Raw genomic sequence first — 27,701 nt, 5'->3', positions numbered from 1 at the left:
GGGTGGCCATATCCAAGCTGCCTACTATACTGATACCTTTTAATGAAAGGAACTTGCAGTTATTTTTGCTTTTACTTTTTGCTCTAGTCATTCTATGCAGTTCCATTTATTTTCTTGCAAAACACGCTATCTACTGTCTTCCAGTTTATCAAAAAATGTGAAGGGCATTGGGACCCATGAAACAAAGTATCTGTCCACCCCTGCTTATGAGAAGAAAGCAGCAGCTCTCCACAGTTCAATCAGTCCTGTCAGCCACAGCATATAACGGTATATTTTTGGAAAAAAGAAAAAAAAAAAATCTTTCTTTTATGTCAGTAAGAAAAGGATGAATTAAAATCTAGGGGGACCAAAGGCATATGAAAAAGAAACACAGTTATTTCTTTGCATATCTTGGAAGGAAAGCTGAAATAGAAGATCTGAATCCTTTTGGAAACTAGGTTTTGATGGCAAACCTTATTCAGTAATGCATTCAAATTTTTTAAGCACCTCAGTAGCCTTCTTTTCCCACTCTCTGATCTGAGAAAAGCATCCCCATCACTCAAAGTATTAATGAGACTTGACTGACCCATATGGAGACATGGGACACAGGCAAGAAACAGCTGGGCTGGCAGCATCTCTCTCTCTCTGGGCTCACAGTACTTCTCAAATGAATGTCTATTCTGATCAACTATTAATGAAATATTAACTTATCCAAACACCTCCTACACCCAGAGTAACCGACTTCTCACCTTAACTAAGTTAGGATAGCATTATACAGTTTGGGCCTGCCTAAATGTCATATGATCTACTGGTTTGAAGAAACCAGTACTTTAAGGAACTTTCTTCTTTTTAAAGAAAGTAGGAAAGGACCCTTTGACATTCCCTTTCCTTTCATGGTTTTCTTTTTACAATATTACAACTTCATCACCTTTTCAAAATTTCTGATTCTTTTCAGAAATTTGTGAGAAGGTGATTCACACAGCATTGAGTTTCAGAGCTGTCAGTGACAAAAGATTGTTAACGTGGTAAGTCTGGAGTATTTCCAGTGAAGTCCATAGAGTATCTGGCTGGTGATAGCCCGCATTCATGTAGCCTATGGTCTGGAAGTGTGTGCAGAGGGAAGCAGGAGACCTTGACTACTTCAAAGGACATGCAGACCCAGGCTAAGCTGGATGACAGCTGAAGGTTTCTAGACCTCTGAAAGCAAGGATCTGGCAAACTCATTAAGTTCATACCACCAATGCACCTTCCCCCCTACAATTGCGATTAACAGATGGTGATGTTTTGATAAAATGCATTAATTAAACCTGTCTATACCTAGCATGAAATAATTTGCTCTTGAAATTCAAAGTATGCTGTGTGAGAAGATACCAGCTGCATTACTCATTTATCGTTTCTCTATACTTCCCTGATTATAATTTATTAATACATAATACAGCTGAAAGTACAATGAAAGCAGTGTAACAGAATAACTACACATAAAATGTGGCATTTAAACACATTCATTCAATAATTTTATTAACGAAGATACGGGCTGATGATAGAGAAGATCTGTTTATTAAATTTCATCTGTTGACTTGTTTGGTCAGGTTTCTACTTTTAAATGAATTCAGAATTAGAGATTAATTACTATTACTACGTACTTAGCTTGGGCTGATATTAACATATCTTGAGAATGGAGTTTTGCCTTATGTTTCCAACTCCAGGACAAACAAAGCACCAGTAATTTCAATAACTAAAAATCCACCTTTGTTTACCACAAATAGCCATTTATGTGATAAAGCAGCTTTAAAGCCAGCTGGGCAATTATCTAGAATTATACCTGGCTCTAATGTCTACATACTGTGCAAGGTGTAGAGCGAAAAATACTCCATCTCATTTCCAAACAATGCCTGTTTCTCTTGGCATTCATTTGGACACCACCCAAAATCTTGATACAAGTTCACAGTTAATTATTTTGCAACTTTCAGTGAGCGAGAATGAATTTTTAAGTATCTCTGTACTAAATTCTTCCAGACTCCAAAAAAAAAAAATTGTTTGTCATTAGAGTTTGTCCCTAGCATATTAAGGGTCATTAATTACTTGTTTCCAGTTCCCTCTGATCTGGAAATGGGATTCATTAGAGAATGAACAGCAAAACCACACTGCAATCACCTGTTATCAAAACTCAAGAGAAATCTATAGTTCAATGCACAGTCTTTACAAAATATCATGCACGCATACAAAAATTAATGAATAAATTTGGAAGATAGTACACTCTACCTTGCATTTTGGACAACCATGACTTGTCTGCATCCCCAGCATTTACAGAGATAGGAACACAGAGGAAGCAGTGTGAGAGAAAATGAGAACAGAGATGAAAGAAAACATGTGAATAATGGGCAATTTCTAGTATCAGAATCAAAGGAAATAGAGGCATTAGGAAGAATAAGAAGTCTAGCATGGACTGAACTATGGATAAAAGATAGTCAGTAGCAATTCAAGTTTCTGCTTTCAGAAACAAGTTTGGCACTTTTGAGAATCTCTTCATTTTCATTATTCCCTAAAGCCCTAAGTTACATGTAAAACTGTAACATTGCCGTGTTTTGAAATAACGAACCCAAAAAACCCTAAAATCCAAATTCTTTGTAACTTGGCTGCAAGTTTAAACCTATACTTGGATCTGGCTTAGACCTCTGCAGGGTGAACATCTCTCTAGTTCAAAGCCTTATTTCTCATCAGTGAATGTACCTGCAAAATTCCCAGTAAGATTGATTTTAGAAGTATTTTACAAGATTCTTAGGTGCATTAAAAAACACCCTCAAGATTTAGGACCTGTTCCCATTATATTCAGTAATAGTTTTGGGCCCAGTGCCACTGAACAATGTTGAATGCTGTATAGTTGGAACGAGCAAGCTATAAAAGAATATGCATGTACTTTAGCAGTGCTTGCCTATACGCCAAATGCTGAACTGTGACCTGAGCATCCACTTTCCTGTTACTTTGAACAGAACAGAACTGCAGATTTTTAGTTGCATGGTCCTATCCTGAGAGTCTTTTTGGATGAGTGTGATTACACAAGCAGAGAAGTTTGCAGGAATTTGTCTTTGCAATCTATGGTCTGATCCATCCGCTTAGCTTTAGATATTGTCACTGAAGTCAGCAGGATTATTATAACCATATATACTTATGCATACGTATGACATTCTGCAACTTTAGGGCCCAAAAAAGAGTTATAATATTGCTGGTACAGAATCATATCCTTTAAACGAAACCCTAATTACATATTTGAAATTGCAGAGTCCAAAAAAGCAATGGCCTCTGAAAAAAGTGATTAATGACTTGTATGGTCATTAGATAAAAAATTACCAGAATTTCTAAAACCACATCTTAGCTCTTAAAAAAAAGTTATTAAAAATCACATGGAATGAATGTTTTCTGTCTAGTATTTCTCACCTTTGATATAATGCAACCTTAAATTTATCTCAGATACAGTAATTCTGCATGTTTGCAAATCTGTCCCAAATTCAGAATGTCTTGAGCTGAAGCAACAATCCTATTTTAACCTTAACATGTAGTTTTCTACATTACAGAGAGTATTACATATATTTAGTACGTTTCAATAGTCTGTTGTTCTTTTAATACATGTTTTTGCACGTATTAGAATTTTTAAATGGAAACATGAAAAAACCCCACATTAAACCTACAGGAATGATCATGAAGTCCCTGAGGTCATTAACAAAGTATGCACATTCTCCTGAGAATAAAATCTGGCTCTCTATTAAAACCCCATCATTTCTCCTGGTGATTTACCTGGATTTTCTATAGAGATAACCCTCAGTTCTTTATATTGGTGACAAGCAACAAACACAAAGTAAAAGAAAGTTCAGGTTAAAATTTCTCCTACACTTACCCTCTCCCTGGAAGAAGATAAACTTTAACAAAGGGGTCAGAATAGCCGTTGTTGTCTCTGGGAGCAAGGTTTCTTGCCTGAAGGATGTGGATGATAAGGTTGCCAAGGTGCTTGTCATAGTTGATTTGAAGCTAGAGAATGCATTAAAGCACGGTAAGATTATTTTGTAATTTTACTTCCTAAATGATTCAATACCTCTCCAAAATCCTTTGAATGAAATGAGTTTTAGACCTTTACTTTGGCTGGAAATAAACAAGTTTTAGAAGTTTTTGTCTGTGTCTCCTGACTTGAATGAAATGCTAGACGATTATGTTGGATCTTGAAACAATTTTTTCTTTCAAAGTCTGTTAGTATTGGTTAAAGAAAAAAAAAAGTAAACATGGATATTGATCTATTCCAATCAGGAAAAAGCAGATGAAATTTGAACCCTTGATATTATTCTGAACAATAGCCAGCTTATCGAGTAGGAATTACACAAATTCTGACTACCTGGAGCCCAAGCCCAGGAAGGATGTTATAATACTATGGAAAGACCCTTAGTACTAGTGTAGGAGAGAGGGATCAATCAAGGAAAAAAGGCAGAAATCTATAGGAAGTTAGGCTTCATTTATTCTGCTGTTCCCAGTTCCACTGTTTTGAAAATCTAGACTAAAGTCAGTTTACATAAGGGATACCCACAAACTTGGCATTGCATAGAAATAAATACGCTGCACTGTGAGAAACCCACAGCAGTCTTTGCTTAAATGTAGAGTCTGAGAATTTCTGAAGTAACCCACAATAAGTGCCCGAAGGTTAAAGATCAGAATGAATTTCACTGTGTTTTCAGCCTGTTCAGGAACAGTAGCATTTTCCATTCTTCTGTTTGTATTTCATAAGCCAACATTAAAGACAGAGGCAAAAATCAAGCACTGACTTACATTAGTGACATTTCAAGGGCTTGGAGTTGAATAAGAAATCAGTTAATGGAGATTGTTTTCTGCAAATTTATTATTCAGAAAAATGTAGCCAGTAGCAACAAAAATTTACAAAGCAAAAACTACATATTTACCTGAATTTCTCCAGTGATTGGGTGGGAAGCAGACTTTGTAGTTTCTGCAGGCTGCCAGATTAAAATACATAAATAAATACATAGGCACACACTGACAAATATACACATACGCACATTGGAAATAATAGATTTTCAAAGTTAACTTTTTAAACAGGTCTTGTTTATACTGCTGTATTGACACATATTTTTAAAAACTGTTTAATTGTCTCCAATTTGTTTACTCAGAACTAATAGTTATGGTGTTTCAGCAGCACTTAAGGTCCAGCCCAGCCATTTTGATCAGCCTTCGTGCAAGTAGAGAATCAGATGACTTGACCACCAAAGTCTTTACAGTCTAACCACATTGGTCACACAGGGAGGCATGGGGAGAAAAAGACGTATAGCATTAACCCTTTCTAACAAAATTAAGGTTGCAAACAGAAAACAAATACCACGTCAAGTACAACACAGCCATATTTCTATTGACAGGCAAAGGTTACACTAGTTTAAATTGAGTTTAGGTGAAAATAGGTAGAAAGAGGGGAAAGAATGGTACTAAAACTGAGTGATGGGTACAGGTGATTTCACAATTGCAAGCCATCTCATATAATATCTTTTCTTTATTCTGTGTTTTATGGTAATCAATTCAGCTACAACACATCATCTTCAAGTTCCTCCACACACTTTCCATGAGATGAAATTTAAATTTTCTGTCCTCCCTTTACAATGCCGTATAATCATGCTTGTTCCTTTCTGTTCTCTATCACTGAGCTTCTCTAGGTTTCTGACAAAAGCAATAAAATCCTCAGTGTCTTTTTTTTCCCCTTTTCTTCTCTCCTCTTTGTTAGCAGTTGGAAAATAATATCACCACTTGCTTCAAAACCTGGACTCTCAAAAATATGCTGTTCTGTGAAACGGTGGTGCCCTTGAGCCACCCTGGACCTACCTCTAATCTGCAAGCCATCAGTCAAGCAAGAAAGCTCTCTCTGGTTCAGTAGCAGGATTTCAATATTTTTGCATTCTCTCACATCTGCTTCCTTGGCTTATGCAGCAGAAAACAAAGGATGCAAGTGAGGACAACCTCACTCTTCTCTGAAGACTAATCTAGAAGTTATCTTTTCCTATTTTTCCAGATGTGACCAGCAGGCTGACGTACTATTCTGTGTAATTAGGATTTCTTTCACTTTCTAAGAAGAGTAAAACCCATCTGCCTCTTTTGTGCTGCCCTACCCTCCAAAAAACCCCCTCAGATTTTCTCAGGATGTTTGGTATGAATTGTTTTAAATTAGGCTAATGCAGAGACCGTGACTCCCAGACCAGAGCGTGAAGTTAAAGGTGCTGCCCTGCCCTTTTCAGGTTTGAGATGAAGAGACATCCCCTCAATCACTCAGACCTGCAGACCAGAACTAACCAGAAAAATCCCAGCCAAACACAAGTGCAACAGAAAACACGGGAGAAAAGCAGCCCAAACCTGCCTGTTACATAGTTACACTCACTGTCTTGTGTTGCCCTATTTTTGTCGGGTTTACGTGCTTTACCTTGACGTTTAGATTTGTCTCTTTATGAACACTAACTTTTTCAGAAAAAAAACCCAACATTGATTTTTCTGGAAATGCATGTGCCTCTCAAAAATAATTCTCACAGAAATTTTTTAAATCAGATTTTCTTGGTACCTTACAAAGCTTTTAAAGAAGCATAATCCCTCTAACAGCTAAAACAGGTCATCGATAGTTTATAAAATGTTCTGAATCTTAAATGACACTTTAGATTGATAGCAAATTACTCCTAAAATTTGTTTGGTCCCTGAAAGAATATTCAAAGAGAGAATTTCACTCCTTTTGGCAAAGACAGACACCTCCCTGAGCATTATGCAAAGTTTCAAAATATGGCTTACATTTCTCGTACTTTACATCTAAAATTGATTTTATTACACTTTAATAGTTCTGACTTCAGTCTATAGCAGCACTGACAATACTGACAGTGCTACAGAATAACATGGAGTTAGCTGTGCTGAGGCTACAAAATCACTGCCACATAGTCTAAATGCTCTAATTTTTCAGAAGTTCGAATAGCAAAAAAATGAGCTTGTTCACTCCAAATACCAGGTAATACAGAATGTATTAGTATGGATACCGTAGAAGGAGTTAAGAGAAGAGGGAATGGGCATGCCAAATTTGTGTGGGGACTTCCAAAAGCTGTTAAAGTGGAGTTCCCTTTAGCTGTGCAGTTACTTTGCTTTCATCTACCTGTCTGTAAAAAAAAATGTGCATTTTTATGTTTTGATATCATTGTTAAATCCCAGTATTCATTTACAAGGCTGTGATTCAGCATGTTACATATTTTGTTTTCTCTCTGATGTCAGCTGATTTAAAACTGACCATGAAGACCTACTCAAATATTTAAAAGAAACATGAATAATATAGGCTGAAAGAGACCTCTCAAGGTCACGTGGTCCAACCCCCAGCTCAGAGCGGGGCCAACTTTGAAGCTGGATCTGGACTGAAAGGCAGAGATGCAAATAAGGATCTTTCTTTATCAGGGCTTCAGTGAGGATTAATTTGAAAAGAAGGAATAGCAATTTCACTGATGACTTCTCTAGGAGCCAAAGAATCCGAGGATTTAGAAAAACAATCCATTCTTCAAGGTACAAAGACAATTAAGTGTTTCTATAGGGCATTTATATCCTGGATGTAATCTGCACCGTGGAATGATCATGCATTTACATTACAAAAGAAACAGGTCTGCACAGAATATAGTCAGCAGGAGGCTCCCAAAGGTTAAATCTCTCCTGCAATGGTTATTCTAATTTCTTTAGACACTCCCTACACCCTGTGTAAGAGCTGGAGCTTCGTAATGCCATCACACCTGCTGGAGAAGGTTGTCATTACCATGATGTGAAACTCTTGTTAACGCCAGGCTCTGATGCTGTGCACTATCACTCTTTGTACTACTGGGACAAAGCATTAAATATGAGAGAATCGGCACTGCAGAATATCAAAAAGACTCCTACAACATTTCTGGAGTGTATATCCTATACAAAAAGCTTAAAAAAAAAAAAAAAAAAGAGATTTCACTTGCTAAAAGTAAGAACAGTAACAAAACCAAGATCTAGGCAGTTTGGTTATTTAGCCTGTCATGATACTTTGGCAAGGCTGCAGCCTGCCTAGAAATGCTGTCAGCCCAAGGCAGAGAGCTGTTCCAGAAAGGATGAGCGGTGGTTTTCTCTTCTGAAAGAGCTCAACACCATTATAAACTTGGCCTGAAGTCAATGAGCAGAAACTATACAAGTCAACAAGAGCTATGGTTGTTACAAAAGGAATGCCTCTCAATGTGATTTTCAGAAATAAGCAAAGAATGTTTTAAATATTTACCTGATTAGTTTTGACTTTTCCATCCCCTACATAAAGGCATTAGTTTTAATAGTTTTTTTGTTTCATCTTTATAAGCCTCCAGCTGAATTTTCATAGAAGATTACTAAATCCTCTGTGAAGCAGGAAATGAAATTTATGCATCTAACTTTAGGTGACCTGCTGCAGTGCCAAAGCTGGGAACCCAGTCTTCTCACGTGGAGAGAGAGAGGCACCTCTCCAGCATACACGGCACATCAAGGATTTATGGATCTCCATACACTGTGCGGTGAATTTAGGAGCATGAAATGAACCAAATGAAAGGGGGTTCAGTGTAGATAGTGACACCTGCACTAAGAGCCCTGCCCTCTTCTTTCCGTCCAGTGCATGCACCTCAGTGGCAGGGTTCACCCACTCTCATGAACTGTACTTCAGAAGTGCATTATTCTCACTGGTAAACATAAAGCACATGGCAAACTAGCTCATATGTAGATGTATACAATATCCAGAGTAAGGTGTAACGAAACCAACGGTTCACCTGTCATTTAGGCAATCCTGACAGATCCCTGAAGTTGGGTGCAGTAAATCTCAGCACAGGGATTTAACTTGTTCACCACAGACCTGAATTAGTTCATAAAACGTCCATGGGAGTTGTGGCAAGACAGAATTACTATCCAAAACTAAATAAGTAATAAATATATTTACAGTTTTTGCCAAATGGCTGGATGAAAGAGATTTTTGTGTTTCCTCTCACATGAAAGTTATATAAGCATATCTACGAGCTTTATGAAATGAGCAGGCACCGTTAGCTGGTTTTTGTTTGTACAGTACCTAATGCATTTGTAGTTCAAATCACAGTCATAGCTTCAACAGCACAAAAATACAAGCATAACAATAAGGCAGCAGGAACCGGACAGTCCCAAGAAGGAAAAAAGACACAGAGAAATAAATATCTAGAAAGCATCTTGTTGGCAATGCGAAGCTTTGCTTCCAACAGTAAACCAGGACAGTGATCAGCTTTAGGGGTCTTGCAAATTGCTTAAGCAAATACAGTCTGAGCAGGACTGATTTTCACTTCAGGTGTTAACTTTTTTTGACACAAAATGCAAACATGTGACAGGTGACTTTATGATCTAGTTTCCAGTTTCAACTGTGAAAAAAATGCTATTAAATTCCCACTCTGCCTTTTCCAGGTGAGCAGGTGGGTGCACAAGGAGGAAGAAGCTCAGCTGAGAAATGGACAGGATGTGGCAAAGAAAAGGAGAAATTATGCTTAACAAGTTCACGGGAATTAGCGAGTAACAAAACACCTTTTGATGGTAAATATACTTTTCATTCTTTCCTGGCTTTCAGAGAAATGCTTAATTTTGCTATGATTATTCATAGCTTGTAACAATTCCAACAGTAGCTTAGTACAGAGAGGGAAATTATGGTCTTAGCGATATCAGCTTCTTCTGTGGAACTTGTACCTCACCATCATGCCAGGTGTCTCACCAAGGATGCACTTAAAATTCAACAGCAACACAGAATGAAAAGGGCAATTATTTTGTTTAAAAACAATAATATTAAGAAATCTATTTTCAGAGAGGACCCAATCTTTTATGACCTTGGATAAATTGCATAATGTCCTTTCCTTCTGTATTTTAACAGTAGTACTTATCACTGTCATGGAGATGAATTCATCAATATGTGTTGTGATTTCTTTCTGCACTAAAGAAGATAAATAGGCAGTTTCTTCTTGTCATCAAAATGTTATTGCCGCATAACTGAGAAGTTTCTTACCTTGCTGCTGTGCCGCTTCTTGCTCACTGAGGGAGAACCAGGCTGACCAGGGCTGGGAACCGCACTGGAGGCAGCAGAAGTGGTTCCAGAATGAACGTGAGATCCCTTTTCCACTCCTGAGGAAGTGACTAGCGGTGACTGCTGCAGAGAAACCTTTTGGAGCTCTGCAGCCAGCTGCTTGGGATCAACCCCTGGGGATTTCGCTTTATCTACTGGATTAAAGTAAGAGACCTTTGTATTGATAACCGCTAGCACATTCAAATCCATTTTACCATAGTCCAGGGATTGGGTAATGATCTTTACAACTTTTCATACCATCTGCTTATATACTTTGAAGATGCAAAAAGCAACCTATAAAAAATATACGTTTTCCCCCAACTTCAACATCCCAGTTACAATCTTTCTACTCAACACTCGATCAACCAGTGTTACTCATCTCACAAGCTTTCTGAGAAGGTTATTGTCTAGCTGAAGAAAAATAGGCCTTGCTGATCCTGCTGAATCACACCAGAGCAAATTACAGTTTTAAAGGCTGGCCTGCGCTAACTTTCACTGTTTGGAACTGGTCCAGTTTCACCAAGTACCAGAACTTTTTTGTAACAAGCTTTAATCTCAACTCTTTTTTTTCTTTTTAAACTGGACATTCAATAAAACTGAATTCTGCTCCTGAGATAATTCATACAAAAATAACAATGGCTCAAAACTTCAGCATTGCAAATTAATCCAAGCAGAATAAAATTAAAACAAATGAAGAGTAAAAGCCCTGATTTATCTTTCCTTATTACACACACTGATGTGAGGCATCTGTGATAGGAGTCTGATTGCCCTCCCTGCTGCCTGGGAATGAGTGGGAATTTACCCTTTGTAGACAGCAATCTCCATTTAATAGAGAAACGGGGTCAAGTAAGTTTCATATGTGCCTTAAAGTGAGTAGAGTTACAACGATAGCAGGCTCAGCTTGCTTCCCAGGTTCTCAGAAGTTTGAGAGGTTTAAAGCAATACATTAGCCTTATCCTGCCTGCTAGGCTGTATTTGACTTTTCTTTCTAGAGGGAATGGAGATTGTTTCTTTCCAAAGCAGAAGCAGTCTGCAAAACTTCAGAGGTGATGGCAAGAAAGACTTGGCTTGGTGGCCAGAAGGGACTGCAGAGTTGTTCCAACTCAGAAACCACTAGAAGATTGCTAGACTAGGAGGAGACATGCATGCAAGAATGAGGCAATTCACTTTTATTTCTGTTTTTTTCCTCATTTTGAATTTTCTCCATTAATAAAAAATATTGTTTATTCTAGCTTCTGTCCTTTCAAAACCCAATTTCAGTGTCCTGCCCTTGGTGTTTTTGATCTGCTCACTAAGAAAAAAATTGTGAGTAGCTCTGCCTCAAAGCTCTGTCAGACTCAGTGTTCTCTTTCAATTAATATCAATAACATCCACTTTCAACAAAAGGTAGTTTGATGGTAAGTATATTAACAGATTGGAAGAATTGCATGGTCAGAAAATGGAGGATTTAATCCTGTAGCATGTACTGATTGATAAAAGAGCAGCGATGAAGCCACAGAACTCAGAATGGACTCAGGAGATGATGAGTGAAACATTCTTTTAATCTGCACTGAACTTGCTGAAGGGCTGCATTACTAGTAAGGTTGTGGACATTGGTTCAAAGTTATACTATCATAGAATCATAGAATTGCCTCGGTTGGAAGGGACCTTTCAGATCATCTAGTCCAACCATCAACCTAACTCTGACAAAAACCATCACTACACCATATATCTCTAAGCACTATGTCTACCCGGCTTTTAAATACCTCCAGGGATGGTGCCTCAACCACTTCCCTGGGCAGACTGTTCCAATGCTTAATAACCCTTTCAGTGTAAAAAGCCTGCAGTCATGTTACTGATTGAACAGCAGGGAATTTTAGAAGTCACATTACAAAACTTCACACACTTCCTATTGCAGCCCTGTATCCTAGTAAATGCTGCATTTTCATCACCATTAACAGGCCACAAGCCTTGCTTTAAGCTAACATATGCCTTAGGACTTGTATTTTATTTGGACTTGCTGCAGTTTGCTAGGAGCTTTGTTTTAGCTTGTGTGGCTGCAATAGCAATTGTCTAACAACCATATGGTATGAACTTAACTTGAGTTATGCTTCACCTTGTATAATTGCGCAGTTTAATGTCCATTCTTAATGTTTTTGATGTATAAAGGCACAACAGTAATTGCACTGTGTAGATTGAAGTATTTCTGACTCCAGACTAGTGATGCAGTTTACAGGGGCACAGGCCTGGGGTGACAGCAGAGTGCTGCAAGGTTTGGGCACAGGACGGCAGCTGAGGCCCCAGGGCTACCAGCAGCTCACCGGTCAGTAACTGACACTAACGCAAACTCAGGAGCGGGGTGAAATCAATTTTAGGGGGGCCAGAAGGAACAAAGAACAAGAATCTGTCACAGGTAAAGTGTATGATATCCAGTCAAGTCATAGGCAATGCAGAGCTGCTGACTGGTGAGGAAAGAATGAAGCATGCTAGAAAACAGATAAAAAAGGCCCCAAGAAGATCTTGAAGCGAGAGGAAGGAACTGTCAACATCATTCACCTCCCAGCAAGGAGGAGTCAAAAACTCTTACCACAAAGATCACACTCCTCCAGGGACACCGTTGACTTGCTGCAATGGCCCCAGAGTGAAAGCTCTGCCAGCAGGGCCCGGAGAAGCTGCTGCCGGAGGGGGACCATTATGCCACCGTTTTCTGTGGCCTGTATAGTTGAAGGGGAGCTAGCAGGAGGTTTTCCCTGGATGACGAATGTTAGCTGCAGTACTGTTACTGAGATTTTCTTTGTATTAATTAGTGTAGACTGTGTCAGTATGGATTGAACTACCTGTAGATGTGGTGCTGAGGGACATGGTTTAGAGGCAACTTGGCAGCACTAGGTTAATGGTTGGACTTGATGATCTTTTCATGGTCTTTTCCAACCTAAATGATCCTATGATTCTATGCTTCTATGATGATTCTATGATTCTATGAACTGGGCTAATAATAATAACAAACAATAAATGCTTGGCTTTGTATATAAGGTGTGGTCCCCTTTCTGCCCATGGCAAGATTTGGGATGTAGCACCTGAACTTACAATGACACTATCCTTATTTATATCCAATTTTCAGCTGCTACCCAGTCCCATAATATCAAAGCAATAGCTTGTCGCTCACCTGCCTTTACTGGCTCATGCAGCTCCAGGTGCTGGGGATTCTCAGAGTCCGAGAGCATGTTCAGGTCCCTAGAGAAAGCAACAAGAAGCCTGAGACAAAAGAAACTCTTTCTTCATACCCTCAGTATTGTATTAAGTAGATAAATGAATAGTGGTTCATGACAGAAAGCAGCTCCCAAGCATGGCCCCTTCTTAGCTGATACGTATTTGCAATGCTGTCAAAGAGCTGAGAAGAAAAGGTTCTTTTAAGGTGAAATCTTTAATGGATTTAATGCAAGTTTATACATTTCTCATGATGCTTACATGGCTTTCATCTAAAGGATACAGTTTTCAGTAAAAGTCAAGTTAGTGCTAAATTATCTTTTTCTAACCCCAGTAAATTCAGTGAATTGTATGTGTGCCAATGAGAGGAGATTGTGGCCTAACAATGGAGATATCAGTGTTTATAAAAGCATAATTAATAACTTCTGCCTCCTCTTATCTTTCCTTATGACTTTAGAAAGAAAAAAAGAACAAACAGACCTCCCACTCTCACAGCGAACTCTTGCTAATTATTACATTGATGCTTTGTGCTAACAAAGGTTCCACCTTAACAATTGTAAATTAAAAAAAAAAAAAAAAGCCATGAAAAGCCAAAAAAAATGGAAACAGAAAGATGGGGAAAAACTCACAGTCTTACACATATTTCTGCTTCCCCACTCTGTTGAATAATAATGCTCTGGACTTCTTCATAAGTTTTCCCAGTCAAGGGGATGCCGTTCCATTCCAGCACCTGCATTCCTAAGAAGGCAAAACAGCATGAGGTCAAGTGCTCAGATTTTGACAAAGGCATCAGATAGACTGCTTTGACAAGAAGATTTGATGTGACATTCAGCGAATGTTGTTTAAATGACACAACACATTAGCAAAGCCCTTTCACTTCACACACATTAGAGCGTTGAGTGTTATTGTCCCATCAGCTATAACTTACCTATTGAAACAAGTCAGGACATTAATTCCTTTCTGATTCAAACTGTACATGCACTCTCCACAGTCCATGTTGCATGATATTGAAAAACTTTTGCAATATCAAAACCATGCAAACCTACCAACACGGCAAGAAATCAAAACATTTTCTACATCAAACATTTCCTGGCCAGCCAAGGTCTTGGAAGATAACTGTTCACTACAGTGGCACATTGCTGTTATGAAACTGAGCCTTTAGCCTGTGGGACTAAATTTGTGAATGTGATTTGGTAATTCAAATACATTTTCTCTACTTCATCACTTAAGAAAATACAACAAGATGAAGGCAGTTGGCCAAACTGATTTTAAATGAAAAAAATACCTCCATATTTCAGATATTCATGTGTAAATTTTTCTTCCATATCTTTTCTTATGAAGAAGTGACAAAACAGCTGAACATAATTCATTGTGGAAGGCACAAACAGACTTACGATAAACAGGCTGAAAAATACTGTATACTGAACTAATCTGTTGGGTCTTCCAAGCATCCCAGGACTGAGCCAGCAGACTTGGTATGGAGCAAGGTATCGCTATATGGAAGTTTTATGCTCAGTATTTGCAGAGTCAATCCCTGTATAAATCATGTGAGGCGTATTCTGATAAGATGAGAAATCTTTTGGTGAGGTATAATGCTTATAAAAAACAAACTGTAAATTCATATCTGGGACTTAAAACTCGGGTTCTGAGAGTTGCATTCATATTTTGAACTAGTTAGTCATAAAGATGACTCCAAAGAGATTAACTTCTCACTAATGTACAAATGTCAAAATCCAAGCCTCAGGCTCTAGAGGAAAAAAATGCTTAATGGGACAAGATACTGAATTCTTAATATTTCACTAAAAGCAATGTATTACAAAACATCTGAAAACCACATCATCCACACAGCAAGGAAAACCACAAACACTTAGCTTGCTACAACTTACACAGACAAAACCAAGTCTTCACCTGGGTCATATATTTATTTGAAAATCCTGTGCTGTTGCATATAACAAATGGGAAAAACAATGAAGTGAAATGTGGAGATAAACTCATAGGAAAACAAGCATGGAATAAAGCAGATGAAATTATTTGACAATGAAAGGATATGGGAAAAAAAGTCTATAACTTTATATTACAAAAATTTCCATAGGATTCCATTAATTAGGATTTGAAATATCAGAATTGCTTATAACGTTTCTCAGTAACAATGTATAATTTTGTTTGCAGCAGTTTACAGAAATACAGACTGTGCAGAATGACTAAAAAGTGATGCTCAGAGGCAGTAAAGCCAGCTGCTTAGTGCCAGAATAGATTTGTCTTTTCCTAAGATTTAGCCCCTTTCATTTACCAGCCATCATTCAAAAGCATGATCTTGCTTTTGCTTGTTAGAGCAGATCTGGTTTTAAGCTCAGTTCCTCTGGAATAAAGCAGCAGTAATTACGAATAAATGTAGCTCCCCCTGATTTTCTTACATACAAAATATAACAGCATGCACTCGGTCTTGAGAAGGCTTCTAGAAAGGAAGGAAGGAACCAGCGTTATTTTTGTTTTCTTGTCAGCGTGTGCCCTCATAATGCTATCGTGGCATAGGATGTTGAGTAGGACAGCACGAACCTCTTGAGCAAGACAAGCCAAGCCACCTCTTCTGTGTATTGGTAATGAACAAGAATAAAACTGGAAAGTTTTAGATATTTGAGAAAGTGGTTAACATCCTTTTGTTCAAAAAAAGAGCTTTGCATCCAGCTACCGTCCTAGGTTTATCACATTCTGCTTGCATGGCTTCAGAAGAAAATTTGCCAGGGGAGCAGTAAGGCTATCATCAACAACTTGCTTTAATTTAGAAGACCAGGAGGAGGAGCCTAGCTGAGCACCGCTGCAGCATGGGGATTCGGAAATCAAGTCTCATTTCCACTGGTGAGAGTTTCACTGAGTGCAATGGCACCACGGTCACTCGCTCGGTCAGTAAGGCCAAGCAGATGTGAACAAAGCAGCAAACTGAAAGGAAATTGAATCTCAACAGCCTTGGGTCACACAGAGATCCATTCAAGCTGCCAGTATAGGGGTATAGTTTTTTTATTGGCTGCCTTGTGGATTCATCAATGTTTAAAATCAAAACAATTTAAAAATGACTTAATTGATCTGACTGATAGCCCTGGGGTGTAAGGAAAAAAATTTTAGGCAAGAAGCTGATTTCCCTTTTCTTAAGGAGTAACTGCTAAATACCTTTTGATGGAAAAAAAATAATGTTACAAAGAAAACCTTTAGGACGAATGTGAGTCTAATCAACAAAAAGAGTAAAAAGAAATAACAAGAAGTCACATGAGTCATGATAATAATTTTTTTTGCCTAAAACCCAGTCACATTCTATAACTGTTCTTTGGTAGTCAGGACATGTTATCCACATTTCCAAAACTTCATATACTTCAAATCACCAGTTTAGTAGATAAAAAACAAACAGGAAGATGAGAAAACTGACATTGATCCATGACAACTCTGCTGACTGAGGAAGAACTAGTAACTGCCCTCATAATCGAATCCATAATTTCTTCTGGCATTTTTTTTTAAATTTTATTGGGACAGCTACATCCTGCACTGTTGGTGAGCAACAACTTATTTTTAGCAGTATCAGCTCCCACAGTCAGCAGATTGGCTTTATACACCGAGACCTCCTCCCTGCTCCACTAAGTGTGCTGACACACACGATTTGCTCATTCTTTTTGGTATCTACTTTATGGTGACATTTAGAACCTGGAATCAGAAGTTGTTTATAATTTTCCACTGATTACAAAACGATTATTACAGAGAGGGAACCTCATACATTCATAACTGCTATGGAGATATCCACATTTAGCTAGACTAATGTCATCCTTTCCCTTAAAAAAGCATGCTGCCATCCTATTGTATTGAAAGAGAGAAAGAAGCTTACTGTGTTCATATGTTCTTCTACATGCATCTGTTACTGGCCACAGTTAGAGATTTTACCAAAATCTAAGTGTACCTTTCCTCTGACACAGTATAGCCATTGTCATCTTCTTTAAAACTGACAAATAAATAACTTGAAGTCTCCTGTATTTGCTATCATTGCTGCTCTCAGTGCTTAAACCAAGAGTTTGCTCCTGGAGGGAGGGTCAGTGCTTACGCCGCAGAAGTGAGGAAGGACCCACGTTCCACCAGAACCATCACGACAAGCAGAGGGTGGAATTTGATTGTATTGCATTATATTGCCATACTTAACATGTGCAGCTTAATGCTGTTTAAGATGACCAGGCTCTTTTTTGCAACTAGTAAAGTGTTAACATTTATTATTTTTGTTTAAGCATGAGTAGGCCAATTATCTGTAAACTGATTACAATAAAACCTGAAAACTGCTGAATTGTTTTCCTTGTTTTGACATTTTGACTAGTCATTTGACAGCTTGTGTAATGGAAGCTAAGTACTGGTAAAACTTGAAATCTGCTTTTAACAATGGGGAGTCAGGGACTATTAAGAAGTAGTTTCTATCAACCCAGGGTCAAAAGTACTTGAAATAACTACCTGGGGTCCCTGGGGAGCATTCAGCATGCTTTGTTGATCCTGGAAGATCTGTGAAATTTTGGGGAAGAGATTTTTTGGGTAGAAATTTCTAATAATATGGAAAAAAAAGATGAGTTTGGACTCAAACCTAGGGCCAGACTTAAGCTTACAACACCATATACAATTTCCCAGGAGCCTGAGTAAACCTGTGTCCAAATACGAGGAGCGGGTCCACTGAAACTTGCTTGAACTGACCACATGGTTTGAACCGGTAATCTTCTGCTGATAATTTTTATTGCTCATGCCAAACAACTAAGCCCTCTAATTGCTGACTATTTAGATTTATAAACATTGTAAGTGGATCAGCTGTTAGAAAAAAAATTGCTTCCATAATAGCATGGACTATGTGGGTATTGCTCCCTCTTCAGTCTTGTGAAATGTTTTATAGCTGCTCAATCAAGAAGTGCAAAATGCAGCTCACTACTAATGTTCAACTGCCTATATAAAATAAAGCACTTTTTCATCTCAAATATTTCCATATGTTTACAAGTACTGCAAAATTGCAGATTGTCCAGAAAGGTAGTGGAGTCTGTCCCTGGAGGTGTTCAAAACCCAACAGGACACAGCCCTGGGCAACCTGCTCTCACTGACCCTGCTTTGAACAGGGAGATTGAACTGGGTGATCTCCAGAGGTGCTTTCCAGCCTCAACTATTTTGTGATTCTGTGTAAAATAGTTAAATTTTGCTTTATAGGCTATGCTAATATTTTATCCATATATGCTGTAGCTCTATGTATCAAAGAAAGCAGAAATAGCCAACTCTATGGATATCAGATCTGCACCATGATATCCACAAATCGTTCAGAGTGCAGTTCCATGAATTAAATCATAGAATCATAGAATAGTTTGGGTTGGAAGGGACCTTAAAGATCATCTAGTTCCAACCCCTCTGCCATGGGCAGGGACAACTCCCACTAGACCAGACTGCTCAAAGCCTCATCCAGCCTGGCCTTGAACACTTACTAGACCAGGCTGCTCAAAGCCTCATCCAGCCTGGCCTTGAACACTTCCAGGGATGAGGCATCCACAACCTCCCTGGGCAACCTGTTCCACTGCCTCGCCACCCTCACAGTAAAGAATTTCTTCCTAATATACAATCTAAATTTACCCTCTTTCGGTTTGAAACCATTACCCCTCGTCCTATCGCTACACTCCCTGATAAAGAGTCCCTCCCCATCTTTCCTGTAGGTCCCTTTTAGGTACTGGAAAACTGCTACAAGGTCTCCACAGAGCCTTCGCTTCTCCAGGCTGAACTATTCCTCATCTCTTTGAACTCCTGTACTTGAGTGGGTATCTACTCAAACTATTTATCTGTTTTTTTTTCATGAAGAGGCAACAATGAAAAAGTCTGCAATATCAAATGATCCGAAATTGGTTCCGTGGATACTGTTGAAATCTGTGTGTGTGTAAATCTCATAGTCTCTTTTAAAATTTTGGTTTACATTCAATTTTAAAAGTTAGATATAATCACATGCTGTATCATGGATCACTGTATTTAAGAGAAATTTAAACAAAACCAATTGTTCTTCGTTGTCCTACTTTTTGGCACAGGTACTTTGATGTATCTCCTTTGGGTAGACTCTGCTCTCATTAAGTAATGATTAATTAAAATAATCAGCTGTCATCCTATTTAAAACTAAACTGTAAGAAAGATCTGAGAGCCGATAAAGTGAATCATTGTATTGTTGCCTCTTTTAGGATTTATGATAAAGAAAAGATATCTAAGACTGACCTACAGAGTGATCAAAAAATACTACCAATCATGGTCTTGATCCAACAAATAACTAAATACCCTTAATTTTCAAAGTATTTTCTACCACTGAATTTGCTATGCTATGGTGATACATAACCCTTGGCAGTAAAATTGTTGCTTTTAATGATTAACAGTGAAGATTAGACGATATCATAGTTACATCAAACATATTAACCTACAAGCATTTCAGGACCGGATCTCTTTAGTGCATATACAACCCGTGTTCATGGACAATGGCTTAAGGAGATGTTGTTCAAGGACTGGTACTGTGAACACTCCCTGCCATGGACGGAGACACTAGTTCTCTTTCTATTTACACTAATTTGAGGAATTTCATTAGTTTTACTCCTGACTTGCAATAATGCAAAACACTGATGCAAATGATCTTTAAAAAAATCATATTATTACATACTGGCTGTACAAAAGCTTCAGACCTAACTTTGCTCTGTATTTGTGTTCATCAAGAGCGACACAGATTTCAGAAATTTTATGGAAATTACAGCTTCCGTCAAATGCCAGTACTAGGAGTGATACAGAGCCACAACCTTGGGCTATTTATAATTTGTGTTTTCATATTCAGAAGAGTTTCCAGGAGAAATACACACTGCACGAGAAAACCATATAAATGACTACTGTTTCTCTGAAGTGAATGTCATACCAGGGAAGCTGTTAGACTTGAAAACGTAAATGAGTTATTTATTCACAGAAACAACACAGCAAAGTTGCAAATACCCTATGCTGATGCTTCAGAATATCTAATCTTAGACCCAGAAGAGCTACTTCTAGCTTCCTTCTCTGTAACTGGTGAGTCCTTGGCTTTGCATTAAGATCTTGAACATTGTTATTTTCATTTACTCCATGGAACTATGCATTTATCAGGTTTTTAGATCCCATGTCTTCCTATAGAGCTGGTTGGGGAGGGGTTTGTTCCTTTATCCTGCAGCCATGAGAGAGAAGCTGACTATATGGTATGAAAAAGCAACTGAAAGAAGGGGAAACAGCAAAAAATAACTAAAGTGTCTTTGCGGGTTGGGCATGGCCTGGATTTGGAAAGGCTATGTCATCTGTTCTCACTTCTATCCCAGACATTCTTGTATAATTTTTTTTTGTCTGCTTCCTTAATAGTGATGAAGGGCAGAAATATTTCTTTGCAAGGATATATATATATAAAAAAAATATATATTTGAAGAGCTCCTGCTCTGGTTGGGTGGCTGTTCTTAATAAATGCATCCTTCAGTCTACCACCTGGGTGATAAAACTGTACTGTTCAACCAAATGTGGTTGTATATATAATATTCCTATTGATAAAAAAAGCATAATAAAATTATAAAAAACGCAGACATAATAGATCTTTGTATTGGAGTTTCTGACTGTCAGCTGGAAGACACAATATATATCTAATTTTCCACCAATCTTCCATTATTTTCCACGTTTTCTGTCTTCTTCAGATTCATCTTTAAGACATGAGCTGTCTGCTTAATTAAAGTTGAAACTGAAAGGAATCTGAAAATCATCAAAGGATTATAGTTCTCTGAATATGAGTCCCAACATAACTGCTTCAAATACAGAAATACTAAACCGAGCCACTGAACATCTCGTGAATTTTATTCCCATCTGTAAAACAATGTACACTATTATAAAATGAATCTTAGTCACTTTGCATACACTGTTATACTGCAGAGTCTCCTATTCAGTATACCCAAGGCGCCTGAGAAGTGGTAAAACTGTTGTTTTCTGTGTCGCTAAGAGTTTTTAATTACTTCCACAAAATCAGATCACATGTATAAAAACTACTAGTTTTCCATTTTTTAGAGTGTCAGAGATGCTCTCCTACTGGAATGTAAAAAATCCAGACATTACAATATTAGAATAGAGCCTCTGGTTTTGGTTACTCCATAGTTATACACACAGATTGCTGGGGTTTATTCTCTGCTTCTCCATAGTTTGTATTGTTTATTCTTACGCAAAATACACGTCTGTCTGAGTTGCATTTTTTTCACTGGTCCAATGCTCACAGAGGAAAAGAAAATTGGAGTCTCTAGGTTAGCAGCTTCAATCAGTAGGATGTGAATGTTAGTGTCTCTCTATTTCATAAAAGACTTAAAATTCAGAAACATTACTTTGACATCCCAGAAAGTGCTATAAAAGTTAAATGTCCACTCAGAACAAGGAGAAACAACAACAACTTGCAGTCTGACAAAACACCAAATTACGTTATGGTCTGTGTTCACCAGTTATTTTTCTTTTATTTCTAAACCTTTATGATGGTTAAAAATAAGTTGATGAAAGTCAATGTGTTAATGTATTTCCCTGTACTGCTGGGCATGAATCACCCCAAAACTCATTATTTTTTGTAGACACCTTAACTTCCTCTCCCATTCATCATTCACACCCAGCCTGAATATTTTCCATTATTACAATAATTATTATATAGACAACATTCACAGTTCTTAAAAATGGACATGCTGTTCATCAAATAGAAATGATATAATGGACCTGCCTATGCCTCATGGCTGCTATGCTGCTACTATGAAATGGCATTGATAAAAGTACTGCCAGAGCAAGTCAACCTTGTATTTGGGGGGTACTTGGCATTTACAGGTGGCTATACACTACCCCACTGATTGGTGCAGCTGCGGTTATCAACCCAGTACTAAACACCTCTCTAATTTAGTCTGCCTTCACATTTCTATATACATTGGCACATGATTCTGTAGATCACTCTTCAGTTTGAGCTATGCTAGGGCAAGAATTGCTGATCTGCATGTATTTGTATGACCTGAATTGAAGCTCTCAGCAAGTTAAATGAAAATTAGTTACTGTTTATGAAAATAACTATGATATAAATGATAAATTTATAGTGTTTTCCCCACCACGCTATCCTCAAACATTGTATTACATTAAAGTTACAGACACATGATGAGTTATACCATGCTGAACAAAATGCTGTGGTGCATTGTAATTATTCAGTGTTTCAGAAAAATAAATGTTTTTCAAAACATACTGTTTATGGAAGCTATAGAGCATAGCGTATTTACTTCACTTTCAGTAATGTCATATGAAAGATTAGAATGATTTTGCCAGAGAGATGAGTTTCCTGTAGAGAGCTCTAATTTAACTGAAAGTCTTAAACATTTCATTATCAGGTTGTGTTCACAAAGAAAATTCCACTTTTAAATGCAGTTTACTACAACTTCAGATTTTTTTCAAAAACTTGTAATAATATATTATGGTAGAATTAAAAAGTTTGTTTAATTCAAAGTCACATAAAGATTCACCTAAAGATCAGTAAACAATGAGGCTGCAGGAATTTCTATTTGCTGCTTCCTTCATGAGTGGTAAATAAATAAAAAACGTTATTTTCATAGGGGTTTATGTCAGGTATGAACTTAGACTAGTGTATCTCTGTCTGCATTTTATATTTATCAGTACTGGTGTATTCAGAATTCAGTGGGTGTTTTTTTTCAATTTCCATTTTTGAGGAAAAAAATATTCTCATTTACACAAACACAGTTCTCTTAGTCCATCTTCCATGAGTCACAACTGAGAATGGAGTGATATTTGGTTGGAAATTTTATTTTGGAGGGGCAAGAGGGACGTGTCATGAGATGCAAGCATACATTTCTTGAGGAAGTTACAGTGTTTGTCTGAAGAATCACTCTCTGTATTACTTAGTTTTTAGTCTCCTCAAAAGTATAAATCACAAACATGTCCAACGAAGTCTATATAAAACACTGTTCTATTGTCAAAACAATTAGGCTCTAAGCACAACTCTTAATTTAAATTAAAAGAAAACTGACATAACTTATTAGTGTTAAAATTTCTTTTGTACTTTCAAGTAAAAAGAAGCTTTAATACTCTGTCTTCTACAGAGGAGGAGGGAAATTACCCATACCTCATGCAGGAGGAGGCCCATTGGCTGCTGCTACGATACTCACAGCCTGATCTTCCCTTTAACAAGGTGAACCTCTGCCAAGATCAAGCTCCACAGGGTGGATCCAAGACAGATCCAAACTCTCCAGCCCCAGTAGCACTGGTGTCTTTATGTCAATGGAGGACTTTTATACATGAAATTCTGTTCTGCCTCCTATCTCCAGGTTTGAGGGAGGAGGAGGACAATATCAGGCTTGCCCGGGACAAGCTGTGGGATGACAGGCTGGGAGAGAAAAGTCCTTCCCACTGTAAGAGAAGATCAGGTTCATGAACACCTGAGGAATCTGAACATACAGAAGTCTATGGGACCTGATGAGATGCATCTCAGAGTCCTGAGGGAATGGCTGATGCAGTTGTCAAGCTACTCCCCATGACATCTGAAAAGTCATGGCAGTTAGGTGAAGATCCTGGTGAGTGGAAAAAGGGAAACATTGTACCCATTTTTAAAAAGGGTAGAAAGGAGGACCCTGGGAAGTACCAATCTGTCAGCCTCACCTCTGTGCCTGGGAAGATCATGGAACAGATCCTCCTAGAAGTTATGCTAAGGCACATGGAGGACAAGGAGGTGATTCAAGACAGCCAGCATGGCTTCATTAAGGGCAAGTCCTGCCTGACCAACGTAGTGGCTTTCTACAATGGAGTGACTGCATCAGTGAACAAGGGAAGAGCTATGGATGTTGTCTATCTGGACTTCTTTAAGGCCTTTGACACAGTTCCCCACAACATCCTTGCCTCTAAATTGGAGACATAGGAATTTGATGGGTGGACTGTTCGATGGATAAGGAATTGGTTGGATGGTCGCATCCAGAGGGTAGTGGTCAACGGCTCAATGTCTAGATGGAGATCAGTGACAAGTGGTGTCCCTCAGGGGTCTGTATTTGGACCAGTACTGTTTAATATCTTCATCAACGACATAAACAATGGGATCGAGTGCACCCTCAGTAAGTTTGCAGATGACAACAAGCTGAGTGGTGGAGTTGACATGCCTGAGGGACGGGATGCCATACAGAGGCACCTGGACAGGCTCAAAAAGTGAGCCCGTGTGAAAGTCATGAGGTTCAACAAGGCCAAGTGCTGGGTCCTGCACCTGGGTTAGGGCAACCCTCAGTATCAATACAGGATGGGGGATGAAGGTATTGAGAGCAGCATTGCCAGGAAGGACTTGGATGAAAAGCTGGCCATGAGCTGGCAATGTGTGCTCACAGCCCAGAGTGTCAGCCATATCCTGGGCTACATCAAAAGAAGCGTGGCCAGCAGGGCAAGGGAGGTGATTCTGCCCCTCTACTCTGCTCTGGTAAGACCCCACCTGGAGTACTGTGTCCAGCTTTGGAGCCCTCAGCACAGGAAAGACATGGACCTGCTGGAGTGAGTCCAGAGGAGGGCCACAAAAGTGATCAGAGGGATGGAACACCTCTCCTATGAAGACAGGGTGAGAGAGCTGGGGTTGTTCACCCTGGAGAAGAGAAGGCTCTGGGGAGACCTTATGATGGCCTTTCAGTATTTAAAGAGAGCCTACAGAAAAGACAGGGACAAACTTTTTAGTAGGGCCTGTTGCGATGAGACAATGGGTAATGGCTTTAAACTAACAGAGGGAAGACTTAGACTAGATATAAGGGGACAATTTTTTTTACAACGAGGGTCGTGAAACACTGGAACAGGTTACCCTGAGAAGTGGTAGATGCCTCATCCCTGGAAACATTCAAGGTCAGGTTCTACGGTGCTCCGAGCAACTTGATCTAGTTGAAGATGCCCCTGCTCATTGCAAGGGAGGTTAGACTAGATGACCTTTAAAGGTCCCCTCCAACTCGAACTATTCTATGATTCTCTTGTTCTACGATTCTATGATCTCTTCTCCATCACTTTTCTTTACTCAACCAAAATAACCCCCATTAATGAAAGAACATAAGACAGATTGCGTTCAGACCAGTCATTGTTGAGTCAAGGGAGAGAAACTCATCTATATTCAGCTCTCAGCTCTGTCAAGAGGAGCTACATCATAGAAACCTTAAGACTAGTATGAATGAAATATGAGTGGGAATTTATGTGTGTAGGAATCCTAGAAGGAATGGTGGAGGAAGGAAAAAGAGATTCACAGAGGTTGGCACATAGGTTAGCAGATCATCAAGATCCCAACAGGTTTACAAGTGGTTTCTTAGGACACTTAGCTCAGGAAAGGGAAAGCAGCCTAAAAAAGACAGGGCAGAGGCACAATTTAGTAAACAACTGACTAAACCAAAGTACAGCTTGAAACCATAAAGAGATAATGGCATGAAGATAAAGAACAGGACTGAGGCCATAAAACCCTGAGATAAGGAAAAAAGGGTCAGAGAGTAACCCATCAACATTTTCCAGTGACTCACAGAGGTATGGGGTGGAGAAACAAAAGATCATAATCACTATCAGCAGAAGCTGATAGTGATTGATAGAAAGTGTGCAAAAGGCACCTCCAAGACCATCACATAGTTGCCAACTTAAGAACCCAGAAGTTAAGAAGAAGAAAACTCAACAGCTGGCATCCCTTGTTCTCTGGACAGACCACTTGCATACACACATCCTGGTGCTTAGGAGAACATGGGTTTGAAAGAATAGGTTTATTCAGAAAGCACAATAGAGAAAGAACACTAATCCAAAAGAAAGGTTACTCTTAACTGAGGACCTCCAACCTGCTGCCTCTGTTGGAGCTCCTTGAAGAGTCTCTTCTGATACAAATCTCCACTGCCCTGGTGGCCTACCCTTGCTTGATGAAGCCCTGGCTGGTCTCCAGCAATGTCACCACCAAGGGATCAGAGTCCAATTCAGAAGCTAATGGAATTATTGGGATAATTTAAACACTGAAACCATGCTAGGAATGAGCAAAGGCCATGGTTATGTGTTGGATGGCAATGCTACTTAAGGTCATGCACAAACAAGAACAGAAAGTTTTTGTGACTCACAGTAAGCAAACACCACTGTTCAAGTAAAAAGTCAATCTTTCTTAATCAGAATGACCGAAGACTTTAAAATACCATTCTGTCATATAGGATAGAGTGAGATCTTTACTTGATGTGTTCTAATAGGAGTCACTCTGTCAGATAATCATCCTCTATACCCTGGGGGTAATTTTACAGTTCTGACACTATGTGATTATTCAAATATAAAGTAGAATTTGCTCAATATTATCTCATTTGTGAGAGTCATGTAACCTGAAAACTAGGAACACTAAATACAAACTGCTGGCCAGTGCTAAGCAGTTCTCATTTCCTGTATATACCCTATTTTTCAACTGTATATGTATAATTCTCCTTTTAAGAAAAGTTTTGGGAAATTATGCTCTTCATAATGTAAGTGGATAAGGTAAATCCATTATATTAACTTGAAAAAAAATATGTTCATGTTCTAATTCAAGCTGAGCTAAATTTTTCAGTCACATATTGAGTTTTCAGGTAGGCAGATTCATTATCATTGAAGTTATTTAAAAACTGAATCAAAAATTTTTGCATTGTTTTAGCTGGAAAAATTAAGTAATTCTATATCTTTTTTCAAAATAAATAGCTTTTCAATTTCAAAAGGATTTTTCTATCCTAAATTTTTAATTTGATGTAATATTTAATGTGAAACCAAAGCAATTTTATCTCCCATATTTTCAGGAAGAAAAGTTTATTTCATAAGAAATCCAGCTTCTATTTTTATGCTGACATAGACGTAGGCACAAGGGAAGGAGCACAGCCATGCAAAAATATGGTAGTGATGTAGAATTTGCTACTCTTTTTTTTTTCCCCTTACAAAAAAATGAGGCTGTCTTGTTTGTTTTTTTTTTTTTTTCTCTGTTTCTTACATTTTCCATCATTTTTTGGACATTTTTATCACCAACAATAGTAATTTGGTGTCACTAGGAAGTACTAGGGTAGAACACAGCTTTTTAATTAAAATATCAATAGATCTGTTTGCAAGTTCTTAATGGTATCTTCTGAGATGGAAATAGATGATATAATATTTAATCAAATAAATAAATATTGCTGCAGAAATTTGACTAGTTGTGCCAGTTAACTAATTTAGGAAAAAAATATTTTACACAATAGCTTCTAAGCAAGTGGTATTGGTTTTTCTCCAGGGAATAGTAACCTGTTCGCAGAGATTAAGAAACTCTTGATTTCTTATGAGATATCAAAATATTTTCTCTTCATAGAGTTGTCAGAATTATAGAATTCTAACTATTGGAATGATTTTATTTCAATCAATATTTGCTACGCTT

General features: G+C 38.3%; 1 protein-coding gene across 11 annotated transcripts in view; it reads right to left on the bottom strand.

Moving 5' to 3' along the window:
• The window catches only part of PCLO (piccolo presynaptic cytomatrix protein), a 367,054-nt gene that overhangs the window by 74,612 nt on the left and 264,741 nt on the right, over window positions 1–27,701 (bottom strand). For 6 of the 11 annotated variants that reach the window (XM_074573366.1, XM_074573367.1, XM_074573371.1 and 3 more), the window contains exons 11-16: window positions 13,900–14,008; window positions 13,230–13,297; window positions 10,028–10,239; window positions 4,920–4,970; window positions 3,872–4,002; window positions 2,242–2,268 (exon numbers count right to left, since the gene is read on the bottom strand). In XM_074573366.1, coding sequence (XP_074429467.1) covers window positions 2,242–2,268; window positions 3,872–4,002; window positions 4,920–4,970; window positions 10,028–10,239; window positions 13,230–13,297; window positions 13,900–14,008 — 598 coding nt within the window. Of the gene's footprint in view, window positions 1–2,241; window positions 2,269–3,871; window positions 4,003–4,919; window positions 4,971–10,027; window positions 10,240–13,229; window positions 13,298–13,899; window positions 14,009–27,701 lie in introns of those variants that run through there. The other 5 variants (XM_074573368.1, XM_074573373.1, XM_074573370.1 and 2 more) reach the window with 4 other exon arrangements.

This window comes from Larus michahellis, chromosome 1 (genome assembly GCF_964199755.1).
Source record: "Larus michahellis chromosome 1, bLarMic1.1, whole genome shotgun sequence".
Taxonomy (NCBI): domain Eukaryota; kingdom Metazoa; phylum Chordata; class Aves; order Charadriiformes; family Laridae; genus Larus; species Larus michahellis.
Note: the sequence above shows the minus strand (reverse complement) of the source record. Positions and strands in the feature narration are given on the sequence as shown.